General features: G+C 44.7%; 2 protein-coding genes across 5 annotated transcripts in view; one reads left to right on the top strand and one right to left on the bottom strand.

The window, feature by feature from the left end:
- Window positions 1-13,276, top strand: part of tmem65 (transmembrane protein 65) — a 41,379-nt gene extending 28,103 nt beyond the window's left edge. Inside the window, exons 5-7 of the mRNA XM_085396318.1 lie at window positions 7,726-7,768; window positions 8,864-8,969; window positions 9,423-13,276. Coding sequence (XP_085252444.1) covers window positions 7,726-7,768; window positions 8,864-8,969; window positions 9,423-9,533 — 260 coding nt within the window. The 3' untranslated portion in view covers window positions 9,534-13,276. The remainder of the gene's footprint in view (window positions 1-7,725; window positions 7,769-8,863; window positions 8,970-9,422) is intronic.
- Window positions 13,277-18,924: 5,648 nt separating this feature from the next.
- LOC146643080 (protein MTSS 1-like) overlaps window positions 18,925-21,826 on the bottom strand; it is a 66,775-nt gene continuing 63,873 nt past the window's right edge. For all 4 annotated transcript variants that reach the window (XM_085396315.1, XM_085396316.1, XM_085396313.1 and 1 more), the window contains 3 exons: window positions 20,671-20,838; window positions 20,322-20,478; window positions 18,925-19,960 (listed from right to left, as the gene is read on the bottom strand). In XM_085396315.1, the coding sequence (XP_085252441.1) occupies window positions 19,308-19,960; window positions 20,322-20,478; window positions 20,671-20,838 (978 nt within the window). In that variant the 3' untranslated portion in view covers window positions 18,925-19,307. The remainder of the gene's footprint in view (window positions 19,961-20,321; window positions 20,479-20,670; window positions 20,839-21,826) is intronic.

The raw sequence follows: 21,826 nt of genomic DNA, 5'->3' as shown, positions 1-21,826 counted from the left end.
TTTCAGCCTCATGCAGTAAAAATCTGTCGATCTCAGCAACTCATTTTATATCGTTCAGGGTCGTTCAGTGTGCACCTCAGCCTGGCCGTAGGGTCTCGCAGTACAGGTTGATACTTTAAAACTACAAATATCTAACTCCAGTAATTATCTTTATAGTAGTCTGAAACAGTAGATCGTAATCTTAATGTTCGCAGCGCCATAAAAAGAGGAAAAAGGAGGAGAGGAAGAAGCTCGTTAGCTGCTCCCAGCGTGGCTGTAAAAACGCCGCTGAAGCAGACGACAGATAAGACTGAGAAACTGTTTCTGCTGGGAACGTCTCTCAGCACATGATGCTGGTGCTTATCTCAGGTTATGGGAAATGAACTTTTAGCATTCGTAATAAAAAACAACCAAAGCCAAAGATGCTGAGAAACGTTTTTTTGTTTACCAGATAAAGTGAGATTTGAGATTGAATGTCAGGACAACATGTGGACTACAGAGTGGATCTTAAGTCAAAATATCACCACGAATTTAAGGCTGGTGTCCTGAAACTTTTCCATGTGCCTGCCTGCTGACATGAGTCAAATGGCTGCATTGCCACCTCAGCATGCAGTCAAGTCTTGCTAGTGACCTACTAATTGCAGCACGGACACTTGAAAGTTTCAGGACACCGGCCCTGGAGGACTGGAGTTTGAGAGGCCTGGTGCAGAGTTTACAGAACTCCTTCCATTTCCTAAGTGAACACCTAAGTGAAAGTTACAGGATGCGCAGCTTCTTCCCGGTGATATCTAGCAAAGTTCAGGGCTTCAGTGAAGGAAAACAACTTGTATTTAGTCTGAAATGGGCAGCAGTCCACCCCCCTGTGCCACTGGCATTAAAGCAATAACAACAGAGCAGCCCAGCAGGAAAGTCATAAGTTGATGTAGTTCTAAACGAGGAGATAAAGGAAGCACAATCCTTCCAGAAAATCATCCTGTCACCAGGTTAGAGTCCCACATAAAATCCTCCCAGGTGTGATTGCTTTCACAGCACCTGCAGTGTTGGCTTCTCCATCAGGCTTCACCTGGAAGACGTTTTTATTGCTTGCGCAGCTCCCGCGCCGCCACCAGCGCTTACACTCGATTCTACAGAATTGTTGCCGCTTATTGCGACAGATCCCGCCGTCACCCCGTCTCCTGTTGCGGTTCTCAGTTTGGGTTTTTATTGCTCTGCGAAACCATAAAGGCACCCGAGCTCGCCTTCTCCCCCCTCTTCCCCGCGCGATTATTCAGTTTCCATGGATACCTGGCTCCATTTTCCTCTGCAAAGTGCAAATCGGAGGCTGAAGACGGGCTGTAGATCAATAGCTCTGCTGTGACGTCTCCATCCATCCAGGCTCTGACGCGTCCGCGTCATCGCTGTCCACCCTGCAGGGTTTATGTTAGATTTTGGGGGCTGGCACCTTTGACTCCCGTGTCTTCTCCCAGCTCTGGGTGAAACAAGGCCAGCTAGTTTCACCGTCTCACCTCCTCTTGGCCATCAAGGAGCTTCTCTTTGAGGGGAAGGTGTCCATCTGGACTTTCAGCTCCTGCAGGAACGTTCGTGCACGTTCAGCTTCAAGCTTCGTCTCTTTTTAATCCTCCAGATTCCCTGAAGGCAAAACAAACACGCTTTATAGTTTCAATGAACAAATGCATTTTCCTCCACGCTGCAGTCCACAGCGTTAATTATTCAGAGCTGTGGTGTACTGTCAGTGAGCTGGAGTTGTTGCAAAGCCGATTTTGCTGACAGTGAAACCATGAAAGCAGAAGACAAAGAAGCTGACGGGAGTCTTTTCCAAAGGTGCTCTTTGATCCTCGAAAACTTTCACTCCTTCTCGCTCCTGCTGATTCCCCTGTTTCTGCTTTGATGTGTTGTTTGGACACTCGCTCTGCTTTTTCATCATTAGTGAGTCTGCAGAGGTGTATGTGGGCCACTTGGCACTGCACACTTGTAGGTATATGCACTTATCTGTTCAGGGCGTGATGTGTGGGTGGGTTTCTAAAGGCTTCCTTAAAAAGGAGCTTGTTGTCGAGGGAAGCGTGCGTCCTCAGCATCAGGTAAATGTTTGTGCTGTTAGATTTGAACTTTAATCAGCTGTCAGTTTCCTGCAGGAGAAACAGATACAACAACAACAACAACAATCTTTATTTATAGAGCACATTAAAAGCCAGGGGCATGCCAAAGTGCTTTACATGAAACAATAAAACAATAAAATGATTTACACTAAAACATCAGAATCATATAGGTGTGGGATTATGTTGCCTGAATATTTCCTGCAGCTCCTCTTGGGGGATGCTGTAGCACTCCCGGACCAGATGGGATGTAAAATCCCTGCATCGAGACTTTTCCCCGGAGTCTTTCTCAGGTGGAAGCGTCTGTAAAAGAGTTAAAAGGACACATCCGGGAAGATCTTCTTCACACTCCATCTCCCCCACACGCCGTGGGTGTAATTAGGATGTTTGGAGAAGCAAGCAGTGCGTTAGGATTTATGTAACATGCATTAAATACAGAAAAAGGAGGACGATGTCACAGATGGTGATCACGGTACTTTTTAATCTGTTATTTGGATGCTTTAGCTGTATTCAAATGTGGCTCAGATTCATCTTTACAATTAAATAAGTATGGGAGCTTACTTTAAATTAAATGATTAATGGGGAAATTAGGACATTTTATCATGATAAAAGTTTAATCAAAAAAAGTCCGGATAAAAGTCCGAGCATTAATCGAGAGTTTCATTATTGTGCAAAAATGCACTTTGTTCCAAAACTGCTGAGTGTGGGAAACATCAGGCTGTTTACAGAAGATAAACAATCTCCTGCGTACTCACCGCGCTGCTTCCAAGCACCGGGCATCCGGTGTGAAATGTTGGTCAGATCAAACATGTGGATCAAAGTAATGAAGTTGATGAGCCGTGCGATGAAGATATGGGAAAAAGCTGTTGAAGAGAGGCGGCTGTCAGCGAGCAGCGGTGTGGCTTCATGCTGAGATGTGAAGTTTGAGGGTGAGGCTGGAGGAGTACAGAGAAGGAGCTTCACTGTGACGATGGTACTGCGTGAGGAGGTCAGAGTGGCGGAGACGTATGTGAGGGTGGTGCAGGACAGGTATGAGGACAAAGAGACGGTGGTGAGGTTTAACGTAGTGATGGATGAGGTCAGGCAGGAGTCTCTGTGGACTGTGTGCAGGTAACACTGATCTGTAGTGGTGAGGGATGCTGATGCTGGAGCTGCCAGGCAGGAGGAGAGGAAGACCTCACAGGAGCGTTTAGGCATTAGGAGAGAGAGCAGCCAATAGGAAAAGGAGAAACAGTCTCAGCAGACGTCCAGTTAATGCACTGCTGCTAAATCAGACCCAGTGTTTTATCAGCAGCACTGACATCATCAGTGAGAACGCCACTGCACTGGAACACATGAGTGATGGTTTCAGATGTACATGATTCATGACTCCTTATTCCATTCATCGTTTTCCATTTCCTGCATTTCTGATCGTCTTTGATATAAGAAATTACCCTTTGCTTATTTCTCTGGTTTTTGAGCTGAATAAAGAATTTCAAAGTGTTTTAACGCCGTGAAAAGCAGAAGCAGAGTCTCAGCCTGACTTCTTGTCACACTTCCTGATGCGACTAAGACGAGTGCGACCTCGACTCACTTCCCTGTCGATGCACTTTTGGGTCCAGAAAAGATCAGATGAAGCTTTCACTGAATTGGGAAGTTTGTGTGTGTGTGTGTGTGTGTGCGTGCGTGCATGTACAGTGGGGCAAAAAAGTATTTAGTCAGCCACCGATTGTGCAAGTTCCCCCACTTAAAATGATGACAGAGGTCAGTAATTTGCACCAGAGGTACACTTCAACTGTGAGAGACAGAATGTGAAAAAAAAATTCCATGAATCCACATGGTAGGATTTGTAAAGAATTTATTCGTAAATTAGGGTGGAAAATAAGTATTTGGTCACCTCAAACGAGGAAAATCTCTGGCTCTCACAGACCTGTAACGTCTTCTGTAAGAAGCTTTTCTGTCCCCCACTCGTTACCTGTATGAATGGCACCTGTTTGAACTCATCATCTGTATAAAAGACACCTGTCCACAGCCTCAAACAGTCAGACTCCAAACTCCGCCATGGCCAAGACCAAAGAGCTTTCGAAGGACACCAGGAAAAGTATTGTAGACCTGCACCAGACTGGGAAGAGTGAATCTACAATAGGCAAGCAGCTTGGTGTGAAAAAATCAACTGTGGGAGCAATCATCAGAAAATGGAAGACATACAAGACCACTGATAATCTCCCTCGATCTGGGGCTCCACGCAAGATCTCATCCCGTGGGGTCAAAATGATCATGAGAACGGTGAGCAAAGATCCCAGAACCACACGGGGGGACCTGGTGAATGACCTGCAGAGAGCTGGGACCAAAGTAACAAAGGTCACCATCAGTAACACACTACAACGGCAGGGAATCAAATCCCGCAGTGCCAGACGTGTTCCGCTGCTGAAGCCAGTGCATGTCCAGGCCCGTCTGAAGTTTGCCAGAGAGCACATGGATGATACAGCAGAGGATTGGGAGAATGTCATGTGGTCAGATGAAACCAAAGTAGAACTTTTTGGTATAAACTCAACTCGTCGTGTTTGGAGGAAGAAGAATACTGAGTTGCATCCCAAGAACACCATACCTACTGTGAAGCATGGGGGTGGAAACATCATGCTATGGGGCTGTTTTTCTGCCAAGGGGACAGGACGACTGATCCGTGTTAAGGACAGAATGAATGGGGCCATGTATCGTGAGATTTTGAGCCAAAACCTCCTTCCATCAGTGAGAACTTTGAAGATGAAACGAGGCTGGGTCTTCCAACATGACAATGATCCAAAACACACCGCCCGGGCAACAAAGGAGTGGCTCCGTAAGAAGCATTTGAAAGTCCTGGAGTGGCCTAGCCAGTCTCCAGACCTCAACCCCATAGAAAATCTGTGGCGGGAGTTGAAAGTCCGTGTTGCTCGGCGACAGCCCCAAAACATCACTGCTCTCGAGAAGATCTGCATGGAGGAATGGGCCAAAATACCAGCTACTGTGTGTGCAAACCTGGTAAAGACCTATAGTAAACGTTTGACCTCTGTTATTGCCAACAAAGGTTATGTTACAAAGTATTGAGTTGTATTTTTGTTATTGACCAAATACTTATTTTCCACCCTGATTTACGAATAAATTCTTTACAAATCCTACCATGTGGATTCATGGATTTTTTTTCCACATTCTGTCTCTCACAGTTGAAGTGTACCTCTGGTGCAAATTACTGACCTCTGTCATCATTTTAGGTGGGGGAACTTGCACAATCGGTGGCTGACTAAATACTTTTTTGCCCCACTGTATGTGTGCGAGTGTGTGTGTGTGTGCATGTGCGTGCATGTATGTGTGTGTGCGTCCGTGTGTGTGTGTGTGTGTGTGTGTGTGTGTGTGTGTGTGTGTGTGTGTGTGTGCATGTGCGTGCATGTATGTGTGAATGAGTGCTTGTGTGTGTGTGTGTGAGTGCACTGCACAGCCACTATCAACTCCAACATCATTGTGAAGTTTGCGGACGACACTACAGTGGTGGGTCTTATCACCAACGGTGATGAGATGGCTTACAGGGAGGAGGTCAGCGCCCTGACCCACTGGTGTCAAGACAACCATCTCACCCTCAACGTCGCAAAGACAAAGGAGTTGATAGTGGACTTCCGGAGGTGCAGAGAAGTACACACCCCCATCACCATCAACGGCGCTGCTGTGGAGAGAGTGAGCAGCTTCCGGTTCCTTGGAGTACATCTGGCTGAGGATCTTACGTGGTCAGTACACATAAACAAAACAGTGAAGAAGGCGCAGCAGCGCCTCTTCTTTCTCAGGAGACTGAAAAGATTCGGCATGAGCCCCCGCATCCTCAGGACCTTCTATCACTGTGCCATTGAGAGCATCCTCACTGGATGCATCACCACCTGGTACGGCAACAGCACCGCCTACAACTGCAAAGCTCTCCAGAGAGTAGTGCGGTGCTCTGAACGGATAATTGGAGGTGAGCTTCCCTCCCTCCAAGACATCTACAGGAAGCGGTGCCTGAGGAAAGCGGGGAGGATCATCAAGGACTCCAGTCACCCCAGCCATAAACTGTTCAGACTGCTTCCATCAGGAAGGAGGTTCTGCAGCATCCGGTCCCGTACCAGCAGACTGAGAGACAGCTTTTTCCATCAGGCCATCAGACTGCTGAACACGTCATAGATACCTCAGCTTCACTACTGGAACTTTAACATTATGCACTACACACTGTATATAAATGCCACTTGTTTTGCACATATTCAACTCTGTATATTTTATATATTTTATTTATTGTTGACTCTATTTAATTTGTAAAATATGTGTATGCACACACACACATAGAAAAACATTTAGTATACACATCCAGAAATTATTTTATTTATTTTATTTTTTTTGCATATACTATTATATATTGTACATATATTTATTAGTTTCAGATGTAGCCATTCGTATATTTTGCCTGTTTACATTCTTGTATTTTGCACAACTCTGTTGCTTGTGAAGCTCGCACACAAGAATTTCACTCACATGTGCTGTACCAATGTACCTGCACATGTGATGTGACTATAAAAGTGATTTGATTTGAGTGCGTGTGTGCATGTGCGTGTGTGCATGTGCGTGCATGTGCGTGTGCATGTGCGTGCATGTAAGTGTGCATGTGCGAGTGCGTGTGTGCATGTGTGCATGTGCGTGTGTGCATGTGTGCATGTGCGTGTGTGCATGTGCGAGTGTGCGTGCGTGTGTGTGTGCGCGTGTGCGTGCGTGCGTGTGTGTGTGTGTGTGCATGTGCATGTGCGTGTGTGCATGTGTGCATGTGTGCATGTGCGTGTGTGCATGTGTGCATGTGCGTGCATGTAAGTGTGCATGTGCGAGTGCATGCATGTATGTGTGCGAGTGTGCGTGCGTGTGTGTGTGTGTGTGTGTGTGTGTGCATGTGCGAGTGCATGCATGTATGTGTGCACGCACGCGTGCGTGTGCACGTGCATGTATGTGTGTGTGTGCATGTGAGTGCATTTATGTGTGCGAGTGTGCATACGTGTGTGTGTGTGCGTGCGTGCATGTATGTGTGTGTGTGCATGTGCGTGCATGTATGTGTGCGAGTGTGTGTGTGTGTGTGTGTGTGTGTGTGTGTGTGTGTGTGTGCATGTACGTGCATGTGTGTGTGTGTGTGCGTGTACGTGCATGTGTGTGTGTGTGCGTGTACGTGCATGTGTGTGTGTGTGTGTAATGTGTCAGGCTTAAGTTGTGTTTGATGGACGTCAGCACAGCAGTGAGCAGATTTCCTTCAGAGATTTTGGCGCCTGGCCTCCCAGAGGAACTTGATGGTTATCAGATTTCTGATTCAGTCTGAATAAACCTCGTGTTTCTGTGAGAGTCTCAGGAGGAGTTTGGTTTTTCTGAAACTATAAAGCTTCTTAAAGTCTGTTAAAGTTCTGGGAATGAGAAGATGACTTAGGAGCGTCTGAAAGAGATCGATACTGTTCACAGAAATCACAAATGATGCCGTTATTTTCATAATTAGATATTAAGATCTGCATAAATCAAATCATTGAGTTTCACAAATCCTCAGCATTTCTTTTCTGTGTGTCTGATGCATTTGTGTCTGTCACTGTGCTCGCTGTTGTTCTTTGTGAGAGCAGCAGAAACCAAAGTGTGTGCCTCTTTGTGTTTGCAGCGGCGGCTCTGGGGAACCTGGTTTCAGATCTGGCGGGGCTCGGGTAAGCAGCATCTTTATAAACGGCCTCTGAGGCTTTTCGGTTTATTCTGGGCGAACTGTGTGAAGTCTGTTTAAAGCAAGTTAGAACTGCTCAAAGATTTCAATCAATGACGTGAAGTTTGTCCTGTTGTGTTTCTGTTTTTGTAGTTTGGTGATTTTTCTGTGTTAAATACCTTTTATTTTCTTATTTATCTGTAGTAAAAGGTTTACACTGTAACTAAAGTCTGACATCATCTTTGAAAGGACGGTTTTGTGTTGAAGAAGGTGTGCAGTCAGCAGATGTCTTCACACAGGAGATGTGAAGCTTCTCTGTGTTTCAGTTTTAATCAGTCTGAATGAAAAACAGATTTTTAGCTGTTGATCTGATCTGGTTTAGTTTTAATCGTTACTCCGGCACTAAAACATCCAAAAATACACACATGTTATGAGCTCTTCCTGTTTTCCGGGTTTGAAAATGAAACTGTTGAGTGTGTGTGTGTATATATAGTGTTTATGTTAACAGGATCTTCACTTCAGAGGCTCAAACTTTGCTGTTCGGCCTTTTTAATTGCGCTAACAGTTGTGCAGAAGAAGGCTAGCCTTATCCCGAGTGTGTAGTTCAGCACAAATGTCGAGGCAGAATCACCTGGATGAGTGATGAAACATTTCTCCCACTGAAAACGCTGAAGCCACATGAACAGAACAAACTGTCTGGGATTTCCTATTCCTATTACTGTGACCTCTGACCCCTGTAAGCCTCAGCTGAGCTGGGATGTGAGCTGGCTGCACGCTCCCTTTGGTTGGTTGAGCAGTTATGGAAGTTTTTACTTGGTTTGAATAACGTCTGGAAGAAGACAAAGCTGCTAAACCAGCATCCAAAGCATGCAAAGCGTTGGCACTGAATGCTGGCAAACTTGATCTGCATCGGCCCGTTTCGCAGATTTCAGTTTCTGCAGGAATTATCGCAGACGTCTCCACAGCTGATGTCCCCAAAACTGGGCAACTCGCACATGAAGGACATGGATGGAAAACCACGAGCACGTGTTTTATTTTTGGGTGAAGTGATGTCACTAAATGCCTGTGCAGCGATTAACACACATTTGTTGTCTGTGTGAAGTCTTGCAGGTTATGTGGAGGTTCTGGCCTCCAAACTGGGGATGCAGGTTCCAGATCTGACGCCCAAGCAGGTGGACATGTGGCAGACCAGGCTCAGCTCTCACATGGTGAGGTTTTTCCTTTGGGTCTTATTTTTAAATCCTCTTCATGTTCTTATTCGTAGTGGCAACAAAAGAGGGATGATGGGAAGGAAGAGGAAGCAGGAGTTCATGCTTCTTTATCTCAGAGCAAGCAGGGCGCTCCACTTTTCCAGGTTATTAAATAAAGTGTTGATTATAATCAGCTGCACTTATCACAACAGATAATGTTCAAAGGGGCGAAAATGCAGGAAGTTTGTGGTGGAGCCACATGAGTGTTTAAAATTATTCGTATCAAACAGATCCTGTCAGAGGTGTGTAAGAGCATGAAAGGGAAGCTAAAACTACCGCCTCATGAATAATCCATGTATCCTGAGATAAGAGCATCGCTGCCCAGACTTTCCGAAGCTAGTTTCACCTCTGCACACCCGACTGTTTGAGGATAACAGATTCTGATGATTTCTCCTTCGCCTCCTGCTGCAGGGTAAGGCCATCGGCGTGTCCATCGGCTGTATTTTGGGGATGTTCCCGCTGTTTTTCCTAGGCGACGACGACGAGAAGGAGGACGGCGACGCGCCATCAGGCTCCTCCTAACACGCCACTACATCTTCATAACACTGCTGATGTCACAGCTCTAAGAAAAGAAAAAAAAAAAGTATTTACAGTCGGACGTTTCTCTGTCATCCTGCTCGGGCGGCGTACAGTTTGAGGGAACGTAATTGGCCGCTGACCGCGACCAGAGTTATTTTTACACCGTCGGCTCCAAGAAAGCGGCGTCTGTTGGTTCAGCGGGAGGTTCAAGCTGCGATTCTCATCGATTCTTCATATCAGTCCCATTCCCAGTGTTCTGGGCGCAAAAGCAGAGAGGAAACGGCCGCATAGTTGTTATAATCTTTATGGCTGCAGAGTCCCTGCACCCACATTTTCAGAGTAATTTATTTGCCAAAAAAGAGGAAAAGCACACAATAAATGCCAATAACGTCCACTCGTGACCCCCTGAAAGCCTGCTAGGAGTAACTAGGAGACATAATCCAGGTGATGGGTCACAGTGACGGGTTTCTGCCTGTGCAGAAAGTGTTCTAATAGTCACTGAACCACATCTGTATGGATGTATTGGGACTCATCACTAAAGGAGAAAGCATTAAATATGATTTACTGAAAGCAAAAAGATCCTTATTGATAATTCAGGCTGATTTAAAATCACGATAATGTGAAAAATCTGATGTTGTTGCAGCCCCAGTGTGGATGTGGCTCAGACTGTAAAAGCACGTCTTTGTGACACATCATCTGAAATGAGAATCTGCTCCGCCTCTGTTGAGCAGCACAAATAGAAAACTGGGTTTAATTTAGCAGCTATTCCGCTTTAATCCCACATATCAGTTTATGAATATCCAAAAATCTCTTGCTGATGTTAGCGGTTGGTCATACCTGACCAGGTGAGGCTGCAGATCTCAGTGCACTGCTCGTTGCCAGCATGACTTTATCAGTGTTTGTAGTAAAAACTTGTTTAGCTGATCTAGGTCACTGCAGGTGGGCAGCAGGTAGCCGATCGGTGCAGTGCGTGAATTTGCACCGTTAATCAAAACGTTTTAAACATTCAGTTTCATGGCTTATCGAAGGTTTGTCGCTTTGTGCTCCAACCGCATGTTTTCCAACTATTCCAGCACCACAAACGTCCACAATAATGGATTCACTCCTGGACTCTGTTCCCGCTGTCACATCACCAGCTCAGCTCTCCGTGCAGTGTGAAGCTAAAGCGCCCAAATCTGCGAGGAGACCACACGGAAGCTGGGAACAAGTGGAAATTCACAAAGGGATACGAAGTAAAGCTGCTGGAGCAGTTTCAATGGTTTTGCTGCACGCGGTGTTTTGACGCCACATTTCCTTTCACAGTTTCAGCAGTCAGAGGTTGCTTAGCATAAAAAAGGGATCCTGGAGTCTGACGCTGTGATGTGTCCTAATTTTAACCTGATAAAAAGGGAGATGCGGTGCTGGCGGAGACCCTGGAGAGAGAGGCCTGTGCAAAACGAACATACGCGTAACCTTGGTGCTGATTTCGCTGCTTGGCATTTAATCCAGTAGTTTTTTTCCCCCCGTATCAGTATGTTAGTCGAGTTCCCAGAAATTCACATGTTCGGCTTTCCTCTCTGCGACTCGGTCCCAGGGGCTGATGGGAAGAATCGATGCTTCTCTGGTGGAACAAAACTTTGATTTCCCTCCCACAGACGGCTCGTGTAAATCCGCCCGGGCAGCTCGGAGGATGGGAAACCCTCTGCAGTCTCAGCACCGCCGGTGTGGTTTATTCTTCCCAGACATCGGCGCTGTAGCAGCGACGAGTGTTTCCCATCCCGACAGCAGAAACACGGACGCGACTGTTTCAGACACTAGCTCACGTTTCGTTTTGATCTCTGATTAATTGGAGGAACAAAAAAAAGAAAAAAGCACAAATTTTTAAATTTTCTCTTCAGCAGACACTTTATACATTTACAGACTTCATCTCCAAAAACACTATTTATTCATGAGTCAAAGCAACAAGTGTTTTGTCACGACTTGCTCTGGAAGCGAGCGGACTTCCCCGTCGAGTCGCCGCCATCCTGCAAATCTGAAAACGTGTCATCTGCTACCTCGAGGAATGATTTCTGTGTTTGCATGAACTTGTGTAGCTCTGTAATCTCGTCAGATGGTTTTTATGAGTGCTTAGAGATGTAGGAGGCGTTCAGTGGCAGCGCACACTCGGGAAACTGAAGTTTCTATTTTCAGCTCTGGGCTCCGTTCTGAGCTTTCCAAGGTCGCTCTGTATCTGTTTGTTTTACTTTCTCCACCATCTTTTCCTTCGTTCTCTCACACGGTCGCTTCACTCGCATCCAGGTTTTCCTTCTTTTTGTTAGCTTTTGTTTGATGACTTGAAGCTGCAGATGGTGCCTGAGAAGGTGCGATTCAAAGTCAGAGAAGTGGCTCAGACTTTGTCACCATTAAACACTCCAGCTGTCGACAGACCTCTAAGGTGCTTCTTATAACGACGCTGAACCCACGTCAGGCGTTTCCTCCTCTTCATCCTCAGACGCCCGCGCCCCCAGCTTCCTGTCTCAGTGTTTTGTTTGCTGCTTGATTTGGGCTTCCACAGTGACTCTTTTCTTATTGATCAGCAGCTTCATCATTTTTAGATTTAACAAACTGTCAGAAATCATCTTATTATTCCAGGAGCTGCTGAGACTTACTTGGATAATTCAGATTCTCACATTTTAGAGGCAAAAATCAGATTGTTTTTGTTTCTAATAGGTGAAAATGTCTTTGCCAGCTGCTTAAAACACACAGTGAGTATTTTCAGGCTGTTAGATGTTTAGAAGGACTTCTCTTCCTCCTGCAGTCTTCTATCAGCTCATTCTACATCAGACATCTTTCCCTACGAGGTGCTCGACCTGTCACCCTGTGACAGCTGGGATAGGCTCCACCCCTCTGTTCTCTGCTGGGCTTTGATGTCTGATCAGTGCAATAATGTGCAGTTTTTGTTCAATATGTTTTGTGCAATCCAAAGCAAACTGATGGATAATTAGAGAACGTTGGCTGCGGTGTGGTTCAGCAGTTGCGAGATGAAGGTTGATCCAGGTCGATCATCACAGCATCATTATCTTGTTTTTATCAGCCTTACATTCTTCAGACGTCCTCCCGCCATCACAAGTTTCCTGATAAAAACTGTGATGTGTGGTTTTGAGTCCTGCTGTTTTTCTAGCAGATTATGAAATGTTTGTCTTCAGAGGGACGGAGACGCTTTAAGCACAAATCCCAACGCATCCTCTGAATTAAAGGAATTAAGAGCTGTGAGCTCAGACAGAAATGTTTGCACGGTGTTTTAATGAGGGTTTGGACTCGACTGCAGGAGACATTCAAGTTTGTCGTTGGATTAACTGTAAAAGCCTCGAGGGAAGTGAGCTCTTTGTCTGCCCGTCTCATTAGGACAGATTAGTTAAGTCTGAGTCTGTGTGAACCTGGTAAAACTGAGGATGCTTCAGAGAACTCGTTTGCTTTCTCATGTTTGTGTTTATTTTACACGAGGAAAAGATTTTAATCAAACTTTTTGTTTGTTTTGCTTTTTTAAGATGATATTTTCCTTCATTTAATTGTGTGAAGTCATCCTTTGAAGCCTATAAACAAGAAGTTTGTCATGTAAGGCTGTCGGGTAAAGGAATGCCGTGCTGTGCTGCCATCTGGTGGACAGTCTGGAACAGCCGCTGCGCACTGATGCATGTACAGTATGTACCGAACAACCTGGACTGTTGAAGGATGATGTGTGGATGTATTTTGCAACATTATGTGCAATTAAAACAAAAGTAAATGAATACGAGTGTTTGCTTGTGGCTCTGCAGGTGATGCTTCACTGACCTCTCGTTCATTCATTCATTGGGGACTCCAGGCTGAGCACGCTGCTGCGAGCAGGACTGAGCTCACGTTCAGTGTTTAAAGGTCCTGAAAACAGCACGTTCATTTGAATCATGAGCTCAGACTGTAAAGCAAAGATGGATGTAGCCACTGTGAGGTCACTTTTAGCCCTTTTCCCACTCGTACCTGCTTACACAGCTCGACTGCGTTTCGCTCCCCATTACAATCGAGGACCACCTAATGTGCGTGGGGTCGTTACAGCATCGCTCTAGTCCAATCGCGTCATTTGTATGCGTGTCTCAAAACCTGCCGAGCGACATCACTGACTGGTCATGAGGTCTGCTGAGGTCGAACACTCAGCTTGGTGTTTTGAAGCAGACATGAGTATGACTGAGGATCTCTGCACACTCGCTGGATAAAGACTCATCACATCACTGATTACCATCTTGGTTTATCCTTATTCTTCCGCGCTCTGGACTGCAGGTTTCTCATGAGCAGGTTCCTGGTTCAAACCCCGCCTGGAGTTTGCATGTTCACCCAGAGGAGAGATGCAGGTAAAGTGTACAGACCGAAGCATTTGCTTGAATCTATGGTTAAATATGTAGTGTGAAGCACTTTGAGTGTATATTTGTTTTATTCCTTTAAAACATTTCTGGTTTAATCCTAAGAAAATCTTGTAAACTCTCACCTGAACCCAAAACTCACTTTGTAAACTGTGCTGTGATTGCAGCCATTCCCCAGCTCTCTGTGAATGGTTCTCATGGCCATTGATCAGTGGTTGTTGATCAATGGTCATGAGAAGGAACTGAGGAACTGACCTCCCGGCCCATTGTTCCCTCACTGGGCTGGTTTCAGTCATTATGCAAATGTGCTGTTTATAAGAAAACCTGCAGTCAGCTGAGACTGAAGGAGGCAGTTGGATGATGACGAAACGTTTCTACGTCCAGATGAACAGAATCAACTTTTTGGAGATTTACTTTGTAAACATATCTTTAAATAATCATAATGGTGAAATGTTGTCATTTTATGTCTTTATTTATAAGAACAAAAGAGTAAAACCCTAAAATAACTTCCTTATATTTCAAAGAACTTGATTTAAATCTCACCAGAACAAATAAAATCTGTCGATCGACTCGTAGACGGAAGCCTGCACGTCTTTAATTCATATCAGACGTTTCCCAGCGCGTCCTCGTCCTCCTGCTTCCTCTGGTTAAATCATTTTATCAGAATAAGAAACCTGATTTTCGTAATATCGGATGCTGATTCATTTACAAAATAAACGATGAAAATCGTGATTTGGAGCATCAACAACCTCGAATGAATAAATAGACTCAATTATTTGTCAGTACTTGATAAGTTTATTAAGGGACAATCAAAACGTCTTGCATGAAAAAGTAGGACCAAAGATAACCAATCGTTTATCTTAAGCCCAAGCTCACAGTCAAACTAAAGGTTTCCTACTTTAGCCTCATGAAGTTAAATAGAAACAAAAAACGATAAAAGCAAAGCGCAGGTTTCCCTCGTCATCAGGTGCACATCGAACGTACGATTTTATTTTACAGCCAAGATCCAACAAAAAACCGGTTTACATAGAAAAAGATGATTAATATTCAGGAACATGAAGCAGAATTTACAGAATTACAAAAGTAGTAAAAAAAATTAAATAAAAAAGGTTTTTTACTTCTAGCACCACAGGCAGGAGTGAGTTCGTCACAGCGCTGGAAAGGTCTGTAGCTGCTGCAGATTTAGGATTTTAATAAAACCTGTTTGTTTCCTCACGGTTTTAAAAAACAGCTGAAATGAGATGGAGAAAAGCTGCTGTTCTTACAGGAGCCATGCTGAGTTCAAGGCTAGTGGGAAATTTGTCAGTAAAAAGTTACATTCATGTGCAGTTACTTTTATTAAAATCAATAAAAATTAAACCTCACTTGTACATCGGCTTAAAGTGATTATTATAGTGAGTGAGTGATGTTAGCGAAGCTGTTGATCTCAACCTCGTTGCTGAATTTTTAACGGATTTAGTTTTTGACATTTCACTACGAAGGCGTAGCTGATAATAACTTTTATAAATCAGAACTGGAGCAGACTTTTTACCTGACACACTGTACGCGGTTGTTTTTGTAAGTCTAATTTAAAGTCTTTTTATTAATAAGAGCTGCAGTTTGCCTTAAAATCCGCCTTTTATTTACCATCGTAAGAGCAAACTGGGGAAGTAAAGGACTGCTGTCCCAAAGTTTAGGCCTCAATCTGTGATTTATAAAATGCATTTTTCACTCTGGCTCCTCCCTCTTTAAGATACCTTTAAGCCAGCTTTCTGCTGATTGGATGGGTCCGGCAAACAGAAGGCTCAACGGCAGGTGGGTGGGGCTTAAACGTGCCGAGGGGTCTCTCTCAGTGCCTGAAAGATCTGAGAGCATAAAAAGCCGACATGAACAAACACTGACTTCATATCTGAATCTGTGGCCACGTTTACAATGAGAATCCACCACAGTACGTGTACATCTGACAGAATAAATCATAATGCTTCAAACTTACAAGAAAGATATTTGAAATATTTTTAAATAGGCTTTTTGTTGTTGTGCAATAAATGATAACTGACTAAAAATGCATTTTTTGTAAAACGTGCACCCGAGACTATGGTGATAATTAATCTAAGGGCCAAAATTCTAATTCTGATACTTTCCATAAAATAAAGTGGCTGTATCAAAATCTGTTGAGGAAATGCACGAGGGAAACCTCATAGTTATAGGAGAGCACCTGAAGGAGGAGTATCATACAAAGAAATCAAACCCAGAGCTTCTTTAAGCGTATACGGTAAGACATTAGGCAACTCATCTGAAAATGAAAGGCTGAAGTTTAAAGGGTTAAACGGACACACTGACAGCTGCTGTGTTTACAGCTCGGGGACAAGAGTGGCGTCTCAACACACTGAGGACCGGGTCGCTGGCTTTTCATCTAACTTGGTTTTTCTAACCCGGTGCGCTCTGAATGTGTGACACATTTAAACGAATCATTTTCCAGCTTTGACGGGAATTCTAACGCTCCTCTGATCCTCAGTGTGTGTCGGCCTCACTCGGATCATCGATGACAAACATCTACAGAGTCTTCAAACACTCAGCTTCATACGCTTGTTATCGCGTCAGCCACACACGACTGGATTTGTAAACCTGCACAGGAGAATGAGCCTGGATTTTTTTTAAAAACGAAGCCGGCTTCGGTCGTCGTACAGGGCGTCAAACAACCGTCACACACAGCAGGAAACGTTTCTGCATCCTGCAGGAATCTAAACTGCATCCTGGTCCAGAAGAGTTGGATCAACAGAGGAGAGAAGCAGGCTAATAAATCATTATGCTCAGCTAAACAAAGCAAACGAAAGACGACATGCATATTAAATATAGTCTCGTTAATAGGTTTTATATGCTCAACAGGTCAAACGAAAAAGATGGGAATATTTAAATTAATAAATGCTTAAAGCACGTAATAATTATGTGGTGACTACATATTAGCAGTGCTATTTGGTAGAAATGGGAGTTTTAGTGTATTTCAGCTTGCTGACAGCTAAAATCTGACATGTATTAACAAGCTAGTACAGTTAAAGTATACATACGTACTGGACTTATATTCATATTAGTATGCAGCAGGGTCTGATTGTGTGCAGCTAAGAGGATCTCCTGGTGGGTCACGTCGGCCTCGTGTGGTGTCACTGGAGGTCCACAGGCAGCTGAGGCTCAGTGTTTTTAAAAACATCAATTAGAGCTTTGTTCTCACCAATCATTGACAGCTGTTGGTTATTTTTAATGGCATCTCTAAATTTGATGGGATGAGCTCGTGCAGTCGTGCACTAGCATCAGATCTTAATTTTTGTAAAATACGATGAGGCACGACAGGACTACTCGTAGAATCACTTTTCTAAGTGATGATATATCAAAGCTCAAATAGAAGTGGGCGTTAATAATAATTTGACTTTACTTTTGTTCATTTTTTTTCGAGCAGTCTCTGAACTGGAAACAATTTCAGGACCAAGATGAATAAGACGTGAACGGCACTCTGTGGATCAGCGTGTGAAGGATTTGACTTCATAGCTGTATAAAGTGTTGGACCTCCAACATGGTTACCACAGCGTGTCCCGCACCACCTGAAACACCTCCACACACTGAACAGTTGGTGTTTTTAGGCTAGTAAGTAACAGTTTGGGACTAAAAACAAGCTAAACTCCAAACCAGCGTGTTGTGCATCTCCTCTCTTTAGAGATTTTTATACATGACACCGTTTATACTTGTAGGCAGAATACTGGGGGGGTCGACCGACCACGTTCAGCCTTCCAAAGTGACTGTGTTCAACCGTCTTGCTCTTTCAGGGCAGTCATTTGGCATTTTTGGGAAGTCGGCTATCCTTAGACTTGTACACATTTCTGGCTTACACACAATTTAATATGTGCACACTGCACATTTCAGTATTTAGTAAAAAGTGCTAACTACGACTGAGTTATACAACATAGACCAGATTTTCTGCGTTTTAGATATTAAGCATTAAACATCAGGTCACAGGCCAATAATTTAAGCACTGACCGAGCAGTAACTTCACTAAAATAACATCCACAACTGTTTAAATCTGTGCCTCCTAAATCAGCACACTTCTATTACACCAGACCAATACACAAATCCACATGATTGTATTTACTACAGATACGCAGTAGCACAGGAGGAAACTGTGGTAGCCTCTGTTACTGCACTGCTATGGACTTGGAGTGTTGGCTGACGCACGCTGTGGCCATGCTGCGTTGCTAATGGTGTTTCTGTATTTTTGTGCATTTTTAAATTGCTCAAATTTCACAAAGTGCTTTTGACAAGCACAGAATCGCAGTGAGAGGAAATGAACCTCCAACGGCACCTTGCAGTATTGTTTTCAGCTTAGAAATTCAGAGCCGGGACGTTGTTTGGACAGCAGCCTTAACCTCGAGTTGTTCCATCCAGAGTTCCTGATCCTCTCCTGCTGCCGGGGTTTTCTTATTCGGTTTAAGAGGCAAAAGGATCATTTATACTGAGGCAAACTGAATACATGCAGGTCAGTCTACTGTAACAACAGAAAATCCTTAGTTGCGAATGGTTACACGCCACTCTTCAATACGCTGCCCTACATATACAAATCCTCTTTCAGGTGGTGTCCAAGTACAACTCTCTGTCAAACACCATACTCATGTTTGTACATAAAGAAAATCCAGCATTAAATATGTAAGTCGTATTCAGCACACAGGCTTTTGGCACCTTTAGTGGAAATGGGAGACTACGAGGGTGTAAAACATACAAACACATCAAAATAGAAATATGTACATACAAATAATGATTTGATCTTTCGAAAATATTCCATCACTCCTCCCAGCTCAGCGTCGTCTGTCTGAGAAGTGTTCTCTTCTTCTACCTTCACTTCTCCCCAACATTAGGATTTCATTTCATTTAAGCCTCTTTTTTCCTGCTACAAGGTCGACCTTGTCCAGGCGTCTCTCGGTCGTCAGGATGATCCCGTCTCCCTCGCTCTGTTATCGAAGTTGCCCTGAGGAAACGATCTCGGATCAGAGTTCCTGGCTCGGCCTCGCGCAGGAACTAGAACTGATTTTAAAGGGAGATGTGCTTAACAAGTCCAGTCAACACTTTGTGGAAAGTTTACTTAAAATTTCTCCTTGTGCACCTGTGCAGGTGAGGCTGGAGGCGATCCCAGCTGACAATGGACTCGGTCTTTGTTTGATTTAAATGCAAATATTATTACTCTTTGGCCAAACTGTGAAAATGCACATTTTTTTGTAATCACTGCTAAAAGACAAGATTTCTAAAATGATCCTCAATCAGAGTCTCTGGGCAACTTCCTCCTGTTACTGGCATCCATTTGATGTCATAGCGATTTGCTTTTACTTAGCATTAACCATTTTGTGTCCCTTCCAACAGTATTTTCAGCCAGGGACACAAAATGGCTCATGTCAAACCAACCTTTGCAGTCTCAGTGAATCATTGGTGCTGATCGGTCGTTGGTTGTCGTCTTCTTGAGCTTGACGCCTCGTCGGATGGCCACCAGAAAGTCCTCCACCTCAGCGTATTCTGTTTCCTCCAAGAGCTCTGGGAGGGGTCGACGCTCCCACTCTGATGACCGACCGCTGGGCTGTGGAGGTGGGGTTGGAGGATCCGATCCCTTGCCCATGTGCTGGATCTCCCAAGGGACAGACTTTGGTGACAATGACCCGTTGCTGCCTGGTGACAGAGGAGTGGTGGCCGGGCTTAGCGGGGTCCGCGGGGTGTTGCCGTCTTCTGACGCTGCTTTGCTGGGGAATCCAGGGTGTTCAGGCACAGTGGGAGTCTTAACTGGGATCATGGGGGGCTTGATGGGGATGGGGCCCAGGTTGAGGCCCCCGGATGGTCGTCGCAAGTTGGGTTTGGAGGACGGTGTCCGTCTGATAGTAGCAACCCCCGGGGTGATTACAGCAGAGGGGTTGGAAGGCAGGCCAGCAGTGGAAGCAGGGCGTTTAGACTGAAACATGCGGCGGTAGGACTGGGTGATGTCGCTGTTCCTCGGGATGGTGGAGGATTTATCAAAGTCTGAGGACTGCTGCTCCACCTCCTGATCTGCTCCCACAGAGTAGTAGTCACAGTCCGATACTACAGAGACCAGGAGGGGGGAGAATTTAGCACGATAACAGAATTTGTTTGAATAGAGCAGAGTCAGCTGATGATCTCAAGCATTCCCCAGATATTATATAATTAAAGTCTTTTTAATTCACGTTAACTTTAATTAGATTTTTTCTGTTTAGAGTTTAGATCAGAGCGAGATTTGAGACGTTCAGAAGAGACACAACAGAAGTTTGTTTTTCAGTGATTCAATTCAGGCTTGTTTCTGGGTCCAGTGAACATTTGAATAAAGTTAGTGCTGAGCTTAGCAGCAACGCATCCTTTGCTGGAGTTAAACTGTGAAGTAGTTTGTATTTAATTAATCTGGTGGGAGTAAGTTAAGTACGTTTACCCTGTGAGGAGATGGTGTCCTCTGAGCAGCAGGGTGTGTTGGTCTGGCTGCTGTAGCCGCTGGAGCCTTGCAGGGAATCTCTGCTGGAGCCGTGGATGTCCAGCTGGAGGCCGCGGGCCAGAGCTCTGGCCAGCTCCTCACGGGTCTCCCTGTCCACCTGTCAGTCAGACACACACACACACACACACACACACACACACACACACACACACACACACACACACACACACACACACAGGGGAATATGTGAATTATTGGGATTCGTCTGTCCAATCAGAATGCTCCCAGTTAGTCATGTGACTTTCTATTCAAGGACTTGTTTGGCATTTTGCTGGTCATTGTGTCCGACCTTGGGGGATGATGAAGTGTTGTTTCCTTTGCCCCTGTTTGGCTCCTCTCCTGGTGTGGTTACATCAGCACCCTGGTGGCTGCTGGGATCTGTAGTCTCTCTCCTGTCCTTGCTCCTCTTCAGGGTATTAACCATGGGCTGATCGTACGGGCCTGGTTTGGCCCAATCCTACACAGGAAGATATCATCAATAACAGTAAAATAGTTTTTTAATATTGTTGTTAATTTTGTCCATTAGTCAAACGTCCAAATAGAAGCATGAACAGAGGGATGTTTCTTTTATAGAAATGACAAAAATGCTCATGTTTGCTGCTGTGAGCAAACATTTGGAAACTGTTGCAAGAACACCAGAGGTCTATGCAAGCAAACCAAACCATTTTATAGGCCGCACCTCAAAACACGCCTTTAAAAGTAGAAGCTATTATATAAACTGTAAAAATGTAAACCACAGCCTTGCAGTTGGATGCCTCCACCTCCCAGTGAAGTTGGAGTTTACAACTCAGCCACAACATTAAAACCACACACAGGTGAAATGAATCGACGCTGATCGTTTACTTGCGTCCTGGTGTCCATAAGGATTGGACTTTATCGCATACCGCCCACCTAAACAAAAACCTCCAATGACACTCCCCAACGGCAGCTGCCTCCCCCATCAGGAGAGGATACGCCACAAGAACAAGTCATTGAGGAAAAGTCCTTATATCCCAAATCCAATCAGAACACCAGAGCAGACACCCTGTCCCACAGCCCAGCGGGCCGAAAGGACCAGACTGTCACCATCCCAGAGCCAGTCACCCCACAGAACACTCGCTGTGGTCCTTATAGGTCAGAGTTGTTTTAACAGCATAACAGGGACCTACACAAAATTAGTCAGATGTTTAATGTTGTGGTTGATTCGTACATATGTACAGAAGACTTTAAATGCATTTAGCATGTGGGCAACAATTCAATTTGACATCTGAATGAACCCGTCGACAGAATGTGAGGAAACAGCTATGGCATCATGTTAAAGGCGTCTCTGTCCGGTGGGTGTTGCAGGACCGGGCTGCATTCTCAGCTTTATGAATGAAGAATCCGATTTGCCCCAAACACAACATGAAAAATCTCAGAATTATTCGAGCTTGCATTATCACAACAAGGCTACAGGCTATGAAACA

Source organism: Rhamphochromis longiceps, linkage group LG22 (assembly GCF_057381845.1).
Source record: "Rhamphochromis longiceps isolate RC_006_pf linkage group LG22, R_longiceps_female_GT1.1, whole genome shotgun sequence".
NCBI classification, from domain to species: Eukaryota; Metazoa; Chordata; class Actinopteri; order Cichliformes; family Cichlidae; genus Rhamphochromis; species Rhamphochromis longiceps.
The sequence above is the reverse complement of the archived record's forward strand: the minus strand, read 5'-3'. Positions and strand labels throughout refer to the sequence as shown.